This window comes from Psittacula echo (assembly GCF_963264785.1).
Source record: "Psittacula echo genome assembly, chromosome: 4".
NCBI classification, from domain to species: Eukaryota; Metazoa; Chordata; class Aves; order Psittaciformes; family Psittacidae; genus Psittacula; species Psittacula echo.
The window spans coordinates 61,935,689-61,949,729 of NC_137738.1; the positions used below are offsets into that span (position 1 = coordinate 61,935,689).

At 41.6% G+C, this 14,041-nt stretch overlaps 1 protein-coding gene across 1 annotated transcript in view; it reads left to right on the forward strand.

Moving 5' to 3' along the window:
• Nucleotides 1-8,598: 8,598 nt before the first annotated feature.
• Nucleotides 8,599-14,041, forward strand: part of POPDC1 (popeye domain cAMP effector 1) — a gene marked incomplete at both ends in the record, with an annotated part of 28,307 nt that continues 22,864 nt past the window's right edge. Inside the window, 2 exons of the mRNA XM_080616540.1 lie at nt 8,599-8,821; nt 11,023-11,147. Of these exons, the coding sequence (XP_080472666.1) occupies nt 8,599-8,821; nt 11,023-11,147 (348 nt within the window). The remainder of the gene's footprint in view (nt 8,822-11,022; nt 11,148-14,041) is intronic.

The window sequence follows — 14,041 nt, forward strand, 5'->3', positions numbered from 1 at the left end:
CTGAAATGTGGCACTTCTGAGCTATGCAAACATATTTCATCCCACTCCAGACAGTTGTCAAACACACAGAGGATTAATTACTTTCTGAAAGAGCCCCTTTGCATTGTCTATAGAGGGAGGTTAAAAGGTTAGTTTAGGGTAGGCATCTTTTAGCCTGTAGATGCTGAGTATGCTTCCTGAAATTATAAATGGAAACATGGCATAGATCTCACCATTGTCTGAAAATAGCCCTGTCAGCCTGGTGCATCTGGGATCCGAAATACAAAGCATTTGTTCTCTCTAGTGAAAACTATGCCTAAAAAAGGCTGTGGAATAGGGCGCTCATTTGGAAGAGGCAGAGTGCTTGCAATTTTATGGAAAGTTACTTTATTTTGTGCTTAATAAAGTCTTTCAGTGCCTGTCTGGGCTGAACTGAGAAGCAGGAGAGGAAGCCTCTGGGCTCAGCTGTGCTTCTGAACTCCTGCCCAAACTCTGCTGAGCAACATATCCCCGCATCCTCAGCAGGCCTTATTTCCCCTGCAGTATAGAATGGGCAGGCACTGGGAGGTTAGGGTATACGGTCAGTGATCACAAAGCAGGTCGCTGGAGATAAGGAACAAGACTAAGTGATTTGCAACATCCATGTGACATTTTCTACTGTGGACCATTTCTTGGAAAATAGCTAAATAATTGAAGAAAGTACTTAAGCTATCAAGACTTTAATAGCAGAAGAGAGAAACATGACAGAGAGAAAGCATGCATCAATGAACAGCTGTAACACCGTTAGACCTGTCTCTGCTAGCGAAATGCATCAATTCAACACAAATCTCTAAAAATTGATCTATGTGAAGCCAACTCCTCATGAATGTATACCCAGGCAGTTTTTATTTCTTGCCTCTTTCAGATTAATTTATATTAGCTGATTTGAATGAACTTGTACTTTATTGACACAGACAGGAGGTTAAACCAACTATTTAAGTCTTTACAGTGGTTTAACAGTAAGATATTAAACTGATTGAATTACACCAGCCCATTCTCCTGCAGTACATGAGACCTTGGTTTAAGAGAATGAACACTACTTAGTACGTTCTACTTAGAGAAAGTTTAAGTTATCTATATATCTTATGTAATGCAATATTATCTATATAACTAAAAGCTAGGTAAAATTATGGCCACTGATATCTGCATAGGACTGTGCTATTATCTGTATAAAATTGAGGATAGTCATTATATTAGAGAAAGTAAGGTTTTCCTTCCACATTTGGGTGCACCCAGCAGCAGAAGACTAGAGCCCATTAGAACCATGTCTACACTCTTCATCTGCTTGTGATCCTCCTAGGGGCTAGGAGATAGGGCAGCTCTCAGATCCTCCCTCATTTAACTCTTTCTGCTGACAGCTGTCCTAGGTACCACCATCTACGTTAACCACATGGCCTTGGATCTTACCTCTCTGCCATGCAGGGGAAATGAGATGTAGTCAAAAATATATTGAAATCTAAAGATCCCAAGAGACTAGCTTCAATCAGGATGAAGTTCTACACCTTCACGTGGTTGCACATATTAGTTCTTTGCCAAGCTTTCCTAAGGGTTTTCTGCATTGGGCTAAGCAGTCACTGTGTTACCACCAATGCTCCTCACAAAAAACAGAGAGGACATGGAGGAAAATGAAAGAAGTACAAAGACTTTACAAAAGACAGAATTAATCCATCAAACTGTGCTTCTCTAATGCACAACGTTCAGTAACGTCCTAGAAAATGCTTACTTGTCAGTCTAGCTTTGGATAGGAGCTCTCTGACAGGCTGCTCTGTGCTGCTTTTGGAAGCTGCTTGGCTTTGTTCCATCAAGCATAGCTGAATATTATCAACCTCAAACATGTGCTAGATGCTATCGCTCGTGATTGTTCCTATGGCCATGCTATACTGACTAGGTTTTCCTACCCCTTTTTCAGCTCACTTACTCTCTACATCTTGGGAAAGTGAATACATCAATGAGAATGACTGGCCATTCAGAGGAAACAGAGTCTCAAACCATGTCCTCCATAATAAATTCATATTGTATGTTGGACAATCAGGTAGAGGGATTCATAAAATCCCTCTTCACATGGCACACATCACTGGAAAGATATAGATCTCTTCTCCAAGACGTAAAGCTAAGAACAACTGTAACAAAACTGGAGCCTCATAGGACACGTGTTGTGTGTACAAGTGTAAACAGTTACTTCAAAAATTGTTCAGGATTGTGTATTCTTATTCAAGTATAATGCTGACCATATGCACGTTGCTGCTGAAAAAAACCCCAACACTTTGCAGCTATTTCATCAGAATGTATGGAAAGGCTTTCTGCCTTTGCAGTCCTGATTTATCACTGACACCCGGGTTTTGGGATGGGCTGGGATGCCTTAAAGGCTATGTCTGGAAATCCTTTCATTGCTGGGTGCTACACATCAACATCCTAGAGATGATGACAGGCTTGGTGGCTACTTGGGCATGCCACTGCCTGTACTGTGAGGCTGACAGTGGGAAGCAGGTTAGGCAGGACATTGGCAGAGGAGTGTGCCAGCATGCAGGGACACAAGTGGCCTGCTTTGGAAGCGCATCATTTCTGGGAGCTGTCAAACTGCCTCACGAGCAAACTTGGTGACATTTCTTAAACATCATGCTTGTGACAAAGCAACCACAGAAGGTGCCAAGTAGAGAAGAACAGTTTTCTAAAGGCCATTGTTGCTTCTTGACTCACCATATAGGGGAAATACTGCCTGCTGCTCGTGTAGGGGAGAATTTAGCCCTTCTAATTTTAACCCCGTAAAGGCAGGCTGCCAGAGCGCTGGGTTCACTCTGCGGTGACTGTTGGCACCTCCGGGGGTGATTCACCCCACGGAGTTTAGATGCTGGGCACTACTCAGCACCCACGTCCTTCAAACCGGGAGGCACCACCCGCAGCCGCTGCTTCCAGTCCAACTGGGCCGGCTCTCGCACCCCGGGCACCGCGCGCCCCCTGGCGGCCGCCCCGCGGCCCTGCGTCCGCAGCCCGCCGGGGCCGGCGGGAGGCGCCTGCGCGCTGCGGCCGCTAGGTGCCAGCCGTGGAGCTGGCGCCGCCCGCAGCCTCCCGCCGGCTTCTGCCTATTTTAGTCACAGCGGCGGGTCGGTGACTGTGGCGGGACGTGGTGCCGGGAGCGGCGAGGAGCGGAGCGGTGGCCTCAGCCCGTCCCGTCCGGGCGGCCGCGAAACTTTTCCGAGGGCGCGGGGCAGGTAAGGGGCTCTCCTGCCCTCGGCACCGGTGGGGTACCGGGCTGGAGAGCGGCTTACCGGGGGATGAGTGGCTGCGTTGTCGGATCCGCTCACGGCGGCCGAGGGGAGCGTGTTCCAGCCCGGGTGTCTGCGTTCCTCTTTCCGGGGCTCGGAAGGTCTCGCTACCGAGGGGGTTCGTGCCCGCCCGCCCGCCCCGATCATAGCGTTGACGGGCGGCTCAGAAACGGGAGCTGCGCTGGTGGCCTTCCTGCGGGAAGGTGGCCCTTTGAGGGGTAAAGGGACGGCTCGCTTGATAATAATAACAACAGTAATTATTATTAACTATAATAGTATTCTAACAATATAATTATTAATTATGATAGTAATACTATTGTATAAACGGTGGGTTTGGTGTTTGCACGTTGTAGGCTAAAATGAAGCCTCAGGGGTGTGGGGGGAAAATGGGTCTGGGGGTGCCAGCCGTGGCTGCGCCCCTTCCCAAACTTCCGTGGACCCTGTAATCAAAAGGGAGTGTGAATTGAAGTGCAGGGAGCAAACTTCCATTGCCATAGCATGGCTACGCAGCTGCTGTGGGGAGTGTACGTAAGAGTATTTTTCATGGTATGGGTGTTTCTGTTGACTGTGCCTAATGAAAATTTTATTAAATTTTCTCTAGAATAAAGTAGACTGAGACTAACAAATATCTGTAGAGCGTGGCTCATTTAATGGAAATTATTTTGCCCTAAAGAGCATATTGAAACATATTTTTTCCTATACCACTTTCCCGCTCACTCCTACTTCATTGTAGAAAGGAAACTGGTAACTTAAATTGTAATTAACTTTATTATGCTGGAAGTAATAGTTCGTCTTCAGCTCACAAAAGCAAAGAAATTACTGATTGTCCAAATTCTCTATGCAGCTTTTGTGCTACAAGACCATAGAATAGTTCAAGCCCTGCAGGTAGGATCTAAAGAAAGCAATTGTCAAGCTTGATTTCTACTTTTTTTTTTCTCTTCAGTCTCACAGAATCCATCTACATAAATGATGGTCGGTAGAGTTGCAATGACTGTAAAGTTATACAAACATTCTCAAGCAAAGCTTTAAGAGGCTCACTTGAGTGATGTTGAATAGTAAAGCTACTTTACCGCTGGGATACAAATAATCTCAGTAAAGTGGATGGTGACGTGAGCAGGACACTGCACTCCTATGTTGGCTTGGTTGACCTGTTCTCTTAGAACCATCTGCTCTAAACTTCTCTGCAATGTCTGTCTTATGTGCATGTTGTGTGGGTATCCATGAACCCCTGTTCATTTTAAAGGTGTCTTCATGTCTGAAGATTTAGGAACTAAACCTTTTGGGAATGGCTTTCACAAGTTTGGCCTCTCCTATAAAGATGTCCTGAGCATATTAAAAATCTTAGAATAAGTTTGCTTTATTTACATTCCAAGAATTCGTATTTTCAGACCTAAACCCACAGTGTATTACCTTAACTCAATATCAGTTTCATGCACCAAAAAAACCCCATGGAAATTAATCGGCTTTGTTCTTAACTTTACCTATTTCCCAGAAATTTACTATTAAAGTAGCAGTGAGTGGGGTGTAGTTGGTTGTTGCATTTTTGTTTGGTTGGTTTTGTTTTGTTTTCCTGTTTGACCTACAAATTGGCTTGATTTTTCAATCAGCTGAGTTTTCAAACTCCTACTTTGGTAAATCTAAATCCATATGACAGGGGAAAAAAAAAGGATATTAAAATATATTTTCTTTAATTATTTGTCTTATGCTTCACAAAACTTTCATTTCAGTTGACACTATTTTCCCAATTTTTCCAAAATTATTTGACTGTTGGATGTATTTTTAACTCCTGATATTAATACATGCCTTAATGTATTGAAGACTTAAGCATAAGATCTCAAAGTCCTGTGGTATATTATTCCTTAGTAGATATAACCCTAAATTAAAGTTTTAAAGGCTTGTACTTAAAAACTTAATCTTTGGCTCTGTGAGGTAGCAGAGGTTAGGAAACGACAATTGCTTTCTCATTTGTGGAACAGCAGATTTTTTTTCTAATTCTTCAATATTATTTGACAACAGTAGGTGTTGGGAGTAAAGAAATAATCTAAAAATTACAGAGCTGTTACTTTGAATATTTGTCTTTCTGGTGTTACCTGTGGACAAACATTTTAGGTTACAGCTTGTAACCCTGCATGCCTGCCTTTTTTGTTGATTCTCAAGCAGCCTCCCTAGTTGAAATTCAGAGCCAGGGTCACAGCTGTCCTTGTGTCATTTTGCAGATAGCATCAATCTGTTTCTGCCAGCTTTAAAATACCATCATGCCAGAGAAGTTCTGCAGCTTTCTGCTGTTTTCCAGAACATTAGCACTGCTGCAATGTTTGTTTGTGAGTAGTAAGTTAAGCTCAAATGTATTCATAAAAGGGCTTCAAGGTATTAAAAGACAAAGTTTGTAAAAATGGGGGTGGGTAGATTTAGGTTCCTGGGTTCTAATTTGGGTAACCCAGTAGGTGATCCAGACTTTCAGAAAGCATTGAACATCCTGTTGGTACAACTGTGGATGCTGTAAATGACTTGGCCAGCATTTGTTGGAGAAACATCTTCCCATTATGCCAGTTTATAGCTGGTGGTTTGTGGCATCCATATCCATGGCTAATGGGGGGAGTGGTGTTTTGATGGGCTGTGAGGAGAACGTGGTTGTCATGTGCTGTGCCGTTAATTTAGCTTGTCGGGTTCCAGTCTTAAATTTGTGATGATTTACAAGTCGTAAAGCATAAGGTAGCCTCTAACCTCCCAGCAATGCAGTGCAAAATTTTATTATTAAAAAATGGAGCATCTGAAAGCTTTGTCAATTTGCAGTCAGATGCAGCTGAATTTACTTCTTGCAGCCCGTCTTGATCTGGCGGTGAGCTGATGGACTTACAGCTGGTTCCGTAGCTGTATGTGAGTTTGGTTGTCTTTACTTATTCTGTTGACAGGTTAAGTGGTGCTTTTATTGGCAGTGAAAGACTGAATGTAGGTAGAAACTCTGCTGATAAATTTTTGCAAAAGATCTAGAGATCCTGCTGTTCCCACATAGAGAGTATGTATTGTTTGAAAACCACAGGAGCACAATGGTGAGATGTGTGTAAGGTAAGTGCAAACACAGTTCCCCAGTTACCAATTACCTTCTGTTTATGAGCACATTAAAATGCCAGTCCTGCAGCCTCGTACAGGCTCCCGCTTTGGCTCTGTGCGCAAGCAGCTTTGTCAGGTCAGTGAAACTGCTCACATGCCTCGACCGCTAAATTCAAGCCAAGGAGCTGAAAGAAAATAGGAACCTGTTTGGATGGTGCCTGTATGGTACTTGAACTGTGAATTTGTTTGGTCACCGTGATTATTGGTAACAATTTCATATATAATTTGCTTATGCCAAAACCCCCACATTTCAATTAACCTTTGTGAATAACTAATGCAGGAATGAAAAGAGGAAAGTGAACTTTTTTTAAAAAAAGTGAATTATGTATTTTGGCAAGAATTAGGTGGCGTTTTGTTTTTTTGGTTGTTTGTTGTTTGGTTTTTTTCTTTGAAAAAAATTTCTATCCAGATACGGATAGCACTATTTCCATGTTGGTGTTTGATCCTGCAAGATGCCTCTATGTGTTCTGTACCATGCCTTAGCTGTGACAGGTTCTGGACATCAAAGAGGAGCTATTAGAGGGCTGAGGTTTTCTTTCCGATTTCTTTCTTCTCATTACTTTAAACAGGGATTTAAAAGACTGATGAATTTTAGAATCTCAGTTCAGCTTACTTGTGTCTTGCACACAAATAATTGGGGGGAGAGGGGAAGTAATAAAAAGAATGGATGAAGCAAATCAAAGTTACTCCAAAGCCCAAGAAGCACTCAAATAGCAGAGAGTATTCCAGTCTGCAGGAGATACTGAGTGTATTAACCATGACCCAGAATTGTCTGCTGAGCAGATGAATTAATTACATGACAGTTAGCAAGCATACACAGCAGGGACATGCACTGTCTCTACAGAATTTGCTTAAATGCAAATCCCACCGTGTTGCATGTTGTGGAGCCTGTTTGCTCAGTGATACGTGCATGTATTTAATTAGTGAGACTCAAGCCAAACTCCATGTCATTTCTGCTGCTGTGGCAGTGGGAGACCATACATGCCTTGCTGGAGATGGGGTTCTCCTCTGACAGACAGTCTAGGAACATTCATGTTCTTCTGGCTGGGAACTGCTCTGAGTTGAGAACACCTTTCTAGAGTGCTTGTAACACTGGCTGCAGTTCCCTAGACAGACCAGCTCCTAAGATTTTAAAGTTAGTGCCTTGAAATCTTCCAGTTTCTCTTTGTAGTGTCTTTTTAATAGGAATTTTGTACTTTGTATTGAGAAAATATTTGCCCACAGATATCTTTTTTTCTTTTTTTTTTTTCTTGTAACTGGCGTGAAATGAAAATATGCTGTTTTCATTATTACAAAAACAAACAAAACTGTGGTTTTTAGATTAGAAATTAACTTTTTTAACTGGTCTCATTTGCTCCAGGAGTTCCACAGGTCTCGCAAGCTTGCTCATACTAGGTAGACCACTGATTTTGCTGAAAGAGTAGCAACCTTGTCATAACTTAGCATCCTGGGCATCTCACTTTCTGATTTAGTAGCATCTGATCTACTAGGAGGTGAAATGGTAATTTTTATTTACTGTTCTTATAAGTGGCTTGGGAATTCCTTTTTTTTGCCCACTCTGTTAATGTGCACAAGATGATAATGTGGCTTAGGAGACCTCCAAATGATCCTGCAAGAAAGGCAAAAGTCGAGACTTTGTTTTTGATTTCTGTATGGTCTGTTGCCTTTTTTCAATCAACCAAACAGCACATGTTTCTCCTTTTAAACCTTCCTTTCCTTATTTAGAGGAATGACTTTGTATGCCATAAAGGAGACTTACACTACATAAACTTTTTTTTTTTGTGTCAATTCTCATCTAGATTGTTCTCTTAAACATTTACTTTGCCTGGGACTGTGGACCTATTCAGTAAATGGTAGATCAGAATGTGATTTTTATTTGTGTAGGACTAGGAAGAATACATAGTATGTTTTACTGAGCAGTGACAGTCATAGGAGATAGCACTGTTTATATGCATACAGTCCAAATTTTGAAGTGTACCATTCTTCAAGCATAGCACTTAAGTGAAAGAGATAGTAAAGCATTACTGAACTATGGATCAAACTTACCCTTTTAAAGCACTTGTAAATTTCTTCCATGAATGATAATGGAAAATATATCCTGGGAAGAAAGAAAATAGCCCTAAAATCCAGGTGTATGTCTGGTATATTTCAGTTTAATAGACAGTGATTTTATTTTCTGTTTTGTATCATTGCAGGAGTCTCCAAGATGAATACTACAGTAATGAGCCCACTCACTGTTACTCCACTAGGCTTTATTCCAGACTTAAAAAATGCCACTCTTGTGCCTTTCAATGAGACTGCATGTGAAAATTGGAAGGAGATTCATCATCTTGTTTTCCACGTGGCAAATACTTGCTTTGCAGTTGGACTGATTATTCCAACTACTCTGAATTTTCATATGATTTTTCTGCGAGGCCTGCTTACCATAGGTAGGAGAATTATTCTGGAGAGGTTTGTGACCTTCCTGTGACTGAAATAGCAATTCATAACCATTACAGAGCTGGTCCCTTCAGGTTATGGTGAAACTGCAGCCTGTACTCATGTTCGTTGTACTCTGCTGATGGTGGGTTTGGTGTAAGTGGGGGCCTTTTCTGACCCTGACACACCTTTTCTAGAAAGGCTATATGTGCCCAGGTTCTTAAAATTTCCCAGAAATGTAACTTACAGTTTCAAACCTATGAAGATGTCAGCTTGAAACAAGTGGGTCCTGTTTACTTCAGAGGTGGCTGGCTGCTTAAAATTCATTAAATTCCAAATCTTAGTTAAGTTTATGGATCCTTAACACCTTAATTTTAGGTTTCAAGTAAGTACTGGGAGTGTGTATTTGCTGGTACACTGGCTTACTATGGCTGCAGTAGGCAAGGTTTTCCTTAGAAAGCTTGATGTCAGCCCATCTGTTCTTTGAATGTGGGGTCAAACATGTGGCCCTTGTGGGTCACTAGGGTTATTTTCATTGCCAGTTTAGAAGTGCAGATATTTGATACAGAATGCAGTCTGTGTTACGCTGAAGTCAGTCATATTTATTCCACTACTGTAGGCATCTTGTGACGCCAAAATTTTACTTCAGAAAAACAACTAAATTTGGCATGCTTGAGACTGAGCAAGTGTGGTTTCATTTGTAACACTCTTGCAGTCCCACAGCTATTTCAAAGCTCCTGTACTTTGGGACAAGGCCTTTATGATCAAAGGAAGAGTAGTAAATCAGTACAGTGTTAGGAAAGATAAACCCGAGTGTATCACAACACAGGGCATGCCTAAGTATTTTTAAGTGAGAATGCTTATTTGTGTAATAGGCTGTACTGATGACCAAAGGTCTGAGCATTCCAAGACCTTCTATCTTTGTAGTTCTTGTTTTAAAAGCAAAAGGAGCTGTGCACTCACTGGCCTGCCACTTTGATCTGTGGGTCTCGTATTTTGAGCAGATACGGAGTCAGAGTTTTGCAAGCAGAGGTGGCAGCTGAAAGCAAATTTACTCTGGGCAGCATAAGTAATGAAGCCTGGTTGCTAGCAATCTGTTCCCTTTGCTTTGGCCTTGCCCCACCTCTATGCTGCTTCACAAAATTGCTCCTCTTCAATACTTCCAGACCTCATATCCTCCTATCCCTTGTAGTCTAATTAACCAGCTGATCAAGAGTCACCATATTTTGATTTTTCTGCTCCATATGTAAGTGCTGCCTGGCCAGATAGCAACTGAGAGAGAATAGATAATACTGAGTCCATGAATTCAGTGTCATCTTCAGGGAGAAAGGGTAAGGGGCACTAATTTGGCACCTTTTCCTTATTGTGTTTGCATGAAACTTAAGGGAAAATATATCTGTGACCTCTACAGCCATCTCTATTGGGTAGTAGGCTCACATTTATCTGGGAGAGACTTGCTGATGCATAATCTATCATTTAATAATTATTGTCTTTGTAGGCTAAAAATAGAATCCCTAATCATCCAGCATGCCTTATCTTCTAACGCAATTGTCGTTATTCAAAGTAAAGCCACTAAAAAAAAAGTAAGCGTTTGAAATTTTCTCTTTGATGTCTTACAAGAGAATTCAGGTTCCTGCTGTGACCTCGTCAAAATGCAGCAATGATACTTCCTTTGAATTTTCAAAAATATCTGTGTATGACTCTAGGAGGTTTTTGTGCAACTGCTGCTCAATAATTTGATACGAATATTGCTGATGGGAACAGCAAGCATTCATTTCTAGGCTTGTCTAATTAATGCAGTACTGGTAATAAAGTTTTATGATCTGCTTAATTTTTTTTTTTTTCCTTAAGATACAGTTTTCCCCCATCCCATTTCTGCTTCATTTTAGTAACAGATCACTGTGGGCTGTGTGTTTATGCTTTCCCCAGTCCTGATCTGAATTATTATTGCTTCAGTATTGCAGTCCCGTGCAATAGGACTGCAGTCTGCTGTCAACCTGTTCTCAGTGCCTGTTTGTACCATTGCAGTGATTAGCTCTGCTACCATTGCACGCATTGATCCTCAGACCCTAGCTGTGGTAAAGCTTGTAGAATATACTGCTTTTCAGCGTAATTACACACAGTGGACACGTTCTTGATGGCTTTGTACAAATGTGTTTATTGTTCAGTGAAATTTGACTTTTGTTTTTTGTTTTTTTTTTACTTTTTACAGGATGTGCATTGTTCATCATTTGGGCTACACTCTATCGTTGTGCCTTGGACATAATGATCTGGAATTCAGTGTTTTTGGTTGTCAACCTTTTACATTTCATATACCTAGTGTATAAAAGAAGACCGGTATGTATAACAGCTAAATTGCACAAGCAGTCTAGTAAGATGCAAGGAAAAGGAAGTTTTGCCCATGTTTGCTGTGCAAACCTATCAACTACACAGCAGTTCTTGAATTAGACAGGAGTTCTTTTGGACAAAGTTATCTACCTGAGAAGGCATCCAGACTATAAGTATGATCTGATGCAGTACATCATTATTTCTCTGAAATCCATATTTTTGAAAACTGATTTGACTTTAGAAGTTACTGTTGGCTGGTTTTGGCTGTTGTGTTTGTTTTTGGTGGTAAGGAAGGTGTTACACTCTTTCGTTGCAGAAAGACCCGACATAGCAGTTTGGGGTTGGTATGTGGGGTTTTTTTTTGTCATTTTCCCCACCCTCCCAACCACAAGAGTACATGCATACAGGTCTGCTGAAATAAAATCCTACTAAGATACTTAAAATTGAGCATTCCAGGACAGTAGGTTTTTTTAAATCAGGAGTTTGGGATGGATCAAATTTTCCTACCTCACTTTTAAGTCTTGGAAATCCTTTGTGGTGGGAAGGCAGACCGATAAATGACAAGTGTCCTAATAGACAGTTATTTCAACAGAGAGAAAAATGCTGGTGTCCATTTATAAATGACCTTCACACTCTTTGCTTTGCTTTGAAAAGTGGTTTAGCCCATATATTCTGTACTGCCACATTCCTTTCAAATGCAAATGAAAGGTAAGTAAGATACAACTACCCTTTTTGAACGTCTGTGAGACACAGAAATAAGCAACAAAATAGAGTAAGTTGTGGGAAGAGCAGTATTAACTAAAATGATACTACTCTTTATTCAATTTAGTGCTTTTATTGGGTTTTAAGGGTCAGAGGGTCATGTCTGAGGATTTTGCAACTCCTATTGTTGCTTTCAGAAGGATGCATTGGGATAACTTTCGTCAAATGCACTGTAAGAATATATTTGAAATATATACCAAAGCCACAGGATTCTTTGCCCTGTCTTTGACTAAATGTATATGCAATAGAAAATAAATTGGTTTTAGTTTTATTCACCAGAAGTATATTCTGATTCTGCAGAATGATCAGCAGCCCAGCCTGCTGTTGGTATATGCACATAAGAATTAGATAATCTTAATGTAGGAGTTGCTATTATGTGCCAATCAAATATTAATGAAACACTAAGTGTTTGAAAGGTTAATACTACATTTTGTAGCTTCCAAAATCTAAGGCAGATGGATTTATAATGTGAAGATTACAGGAATATATATGGGGTTACATTATCAGCAGAATAATTACATTGTCTCTGCCCAAAAATCAAGCACATTCTGCGAGTGCGTAAGAGCTGGTACAAACAAAACCCCTCCAAAACCTAGCTGTAAATAAGCTCTTCACCAAGATAACACAGCCTGTGTAAGAGAACAGCTAGGTAATTAGCAACCTTCTCATTTCCTGGCAAGGCAACATAAAGCTTGACTTCTGTCTTGTCTAGGAAATAGCTTAAAACTAGCTAGACTGATCTACTACCACACATTCATAGATGTATAGTAAATATTTCTGGTAATTGTTCTCAACAAGTAATCTTCCCAGTTAAAGGGTACATTCCTCTTCAGTTTGTACTGTAAATGCTCTTATTAAAGCTTATTAAATCTATTTATGTCATCATGAAGACACAGCAGCATGGTGAAATTGTGCTGTATTTCTACTAGTTAGCAGCGTCCACGCTGTCCAGTGCACCACACAAAATAATGGTTGTGATAATGTAGAGCCAGTGAAGCCAGACTCTACTCATATTTGTGTCTACAGTTAGATATCCTATGCAGGTACTCTGGTTTTTAACGTGGGATGAGCTCATGCTGTGTTCTTTTCCCTCACTGAAGCCTCCAAGTTAGCATGTTCTGCTTTCCCTCAACCTGCCCACCAATTTAGCTTTTTAGTATTATCTTGAGGCTTGTCAAATGGGACAGGAACTGGCTAACGAAGTAAAACCTTACTGCAAAAGGCAGGAGCGACAGCTAATATAAACTCATTTTCCTAGAAAACCAAGCCTTAAGACTTAATTAGAATCATAGAATCATAGAATAGTTAGGGTTGGAAAGGACCTTGAGATCATCTAGTTCCAACCCCCCTGCCATGGGCAGGGACACCTTACACTAAACCAGGTCACCCAAGGCCTCATCCAACCTGGCCTTGAACACTGCCAAGGATGGAGCATTCACAACCTCCCTGGGCAACCCATTCCAGTGCCTCACCACCCTCTCAGTAAAGAATTTCTTCCTTATATCCAATCTAAACTTCCCCTGTTTAAGTTTGAACCCGTTACCCCTTGTCCTGTCACTACAGTCCCTGATGAATAGTCCCTCCCCAGCATCCTTGTAGGCCCCCTTCAGATACTGGAAGGCTGCTATGAGGTCTCCACGCAGCCTTCTCTTCTCCAGGCTGAACAGCCCCAACTTTCTCAGCCTCTCTTCATACGGGAGGTGCTCCCGTCCCCTGATCATCCTTGTGGCCCTCCTCTGGACTTGTTCCAACAGTTCCATGTCCTTTTTATGTTGAGGACACCAGAACTGCACACAGTACTCCAAGTGAGGTCTCACAAGAGCAGAGCAGAGGGGCAGGATCACCTCCTTCGACCTGCTGGTCACGCTCCTCTTGATGCAGCCCAGGATATGGTTGGCTTTCTGGGCTGCGAGCGCACACTGCCGGCTCGTTTTTTCATCGACCAACACCCCCAAGTCCTTCTCCTTAGGGCTGCTCTGAATCTCTTCTCTGCCCAACCTGTACCTGTGCCTGGGATTGCTCCGACCCAGGTGTAGGACCTTGCACTTGGCATGGTTAAACTTCATCAGGTTGTCATCAGCCCACCTCACAAGCATGTCAAGGTCCCTCTGGATGGCATCCCTTCCCTCCAGCATATCAAC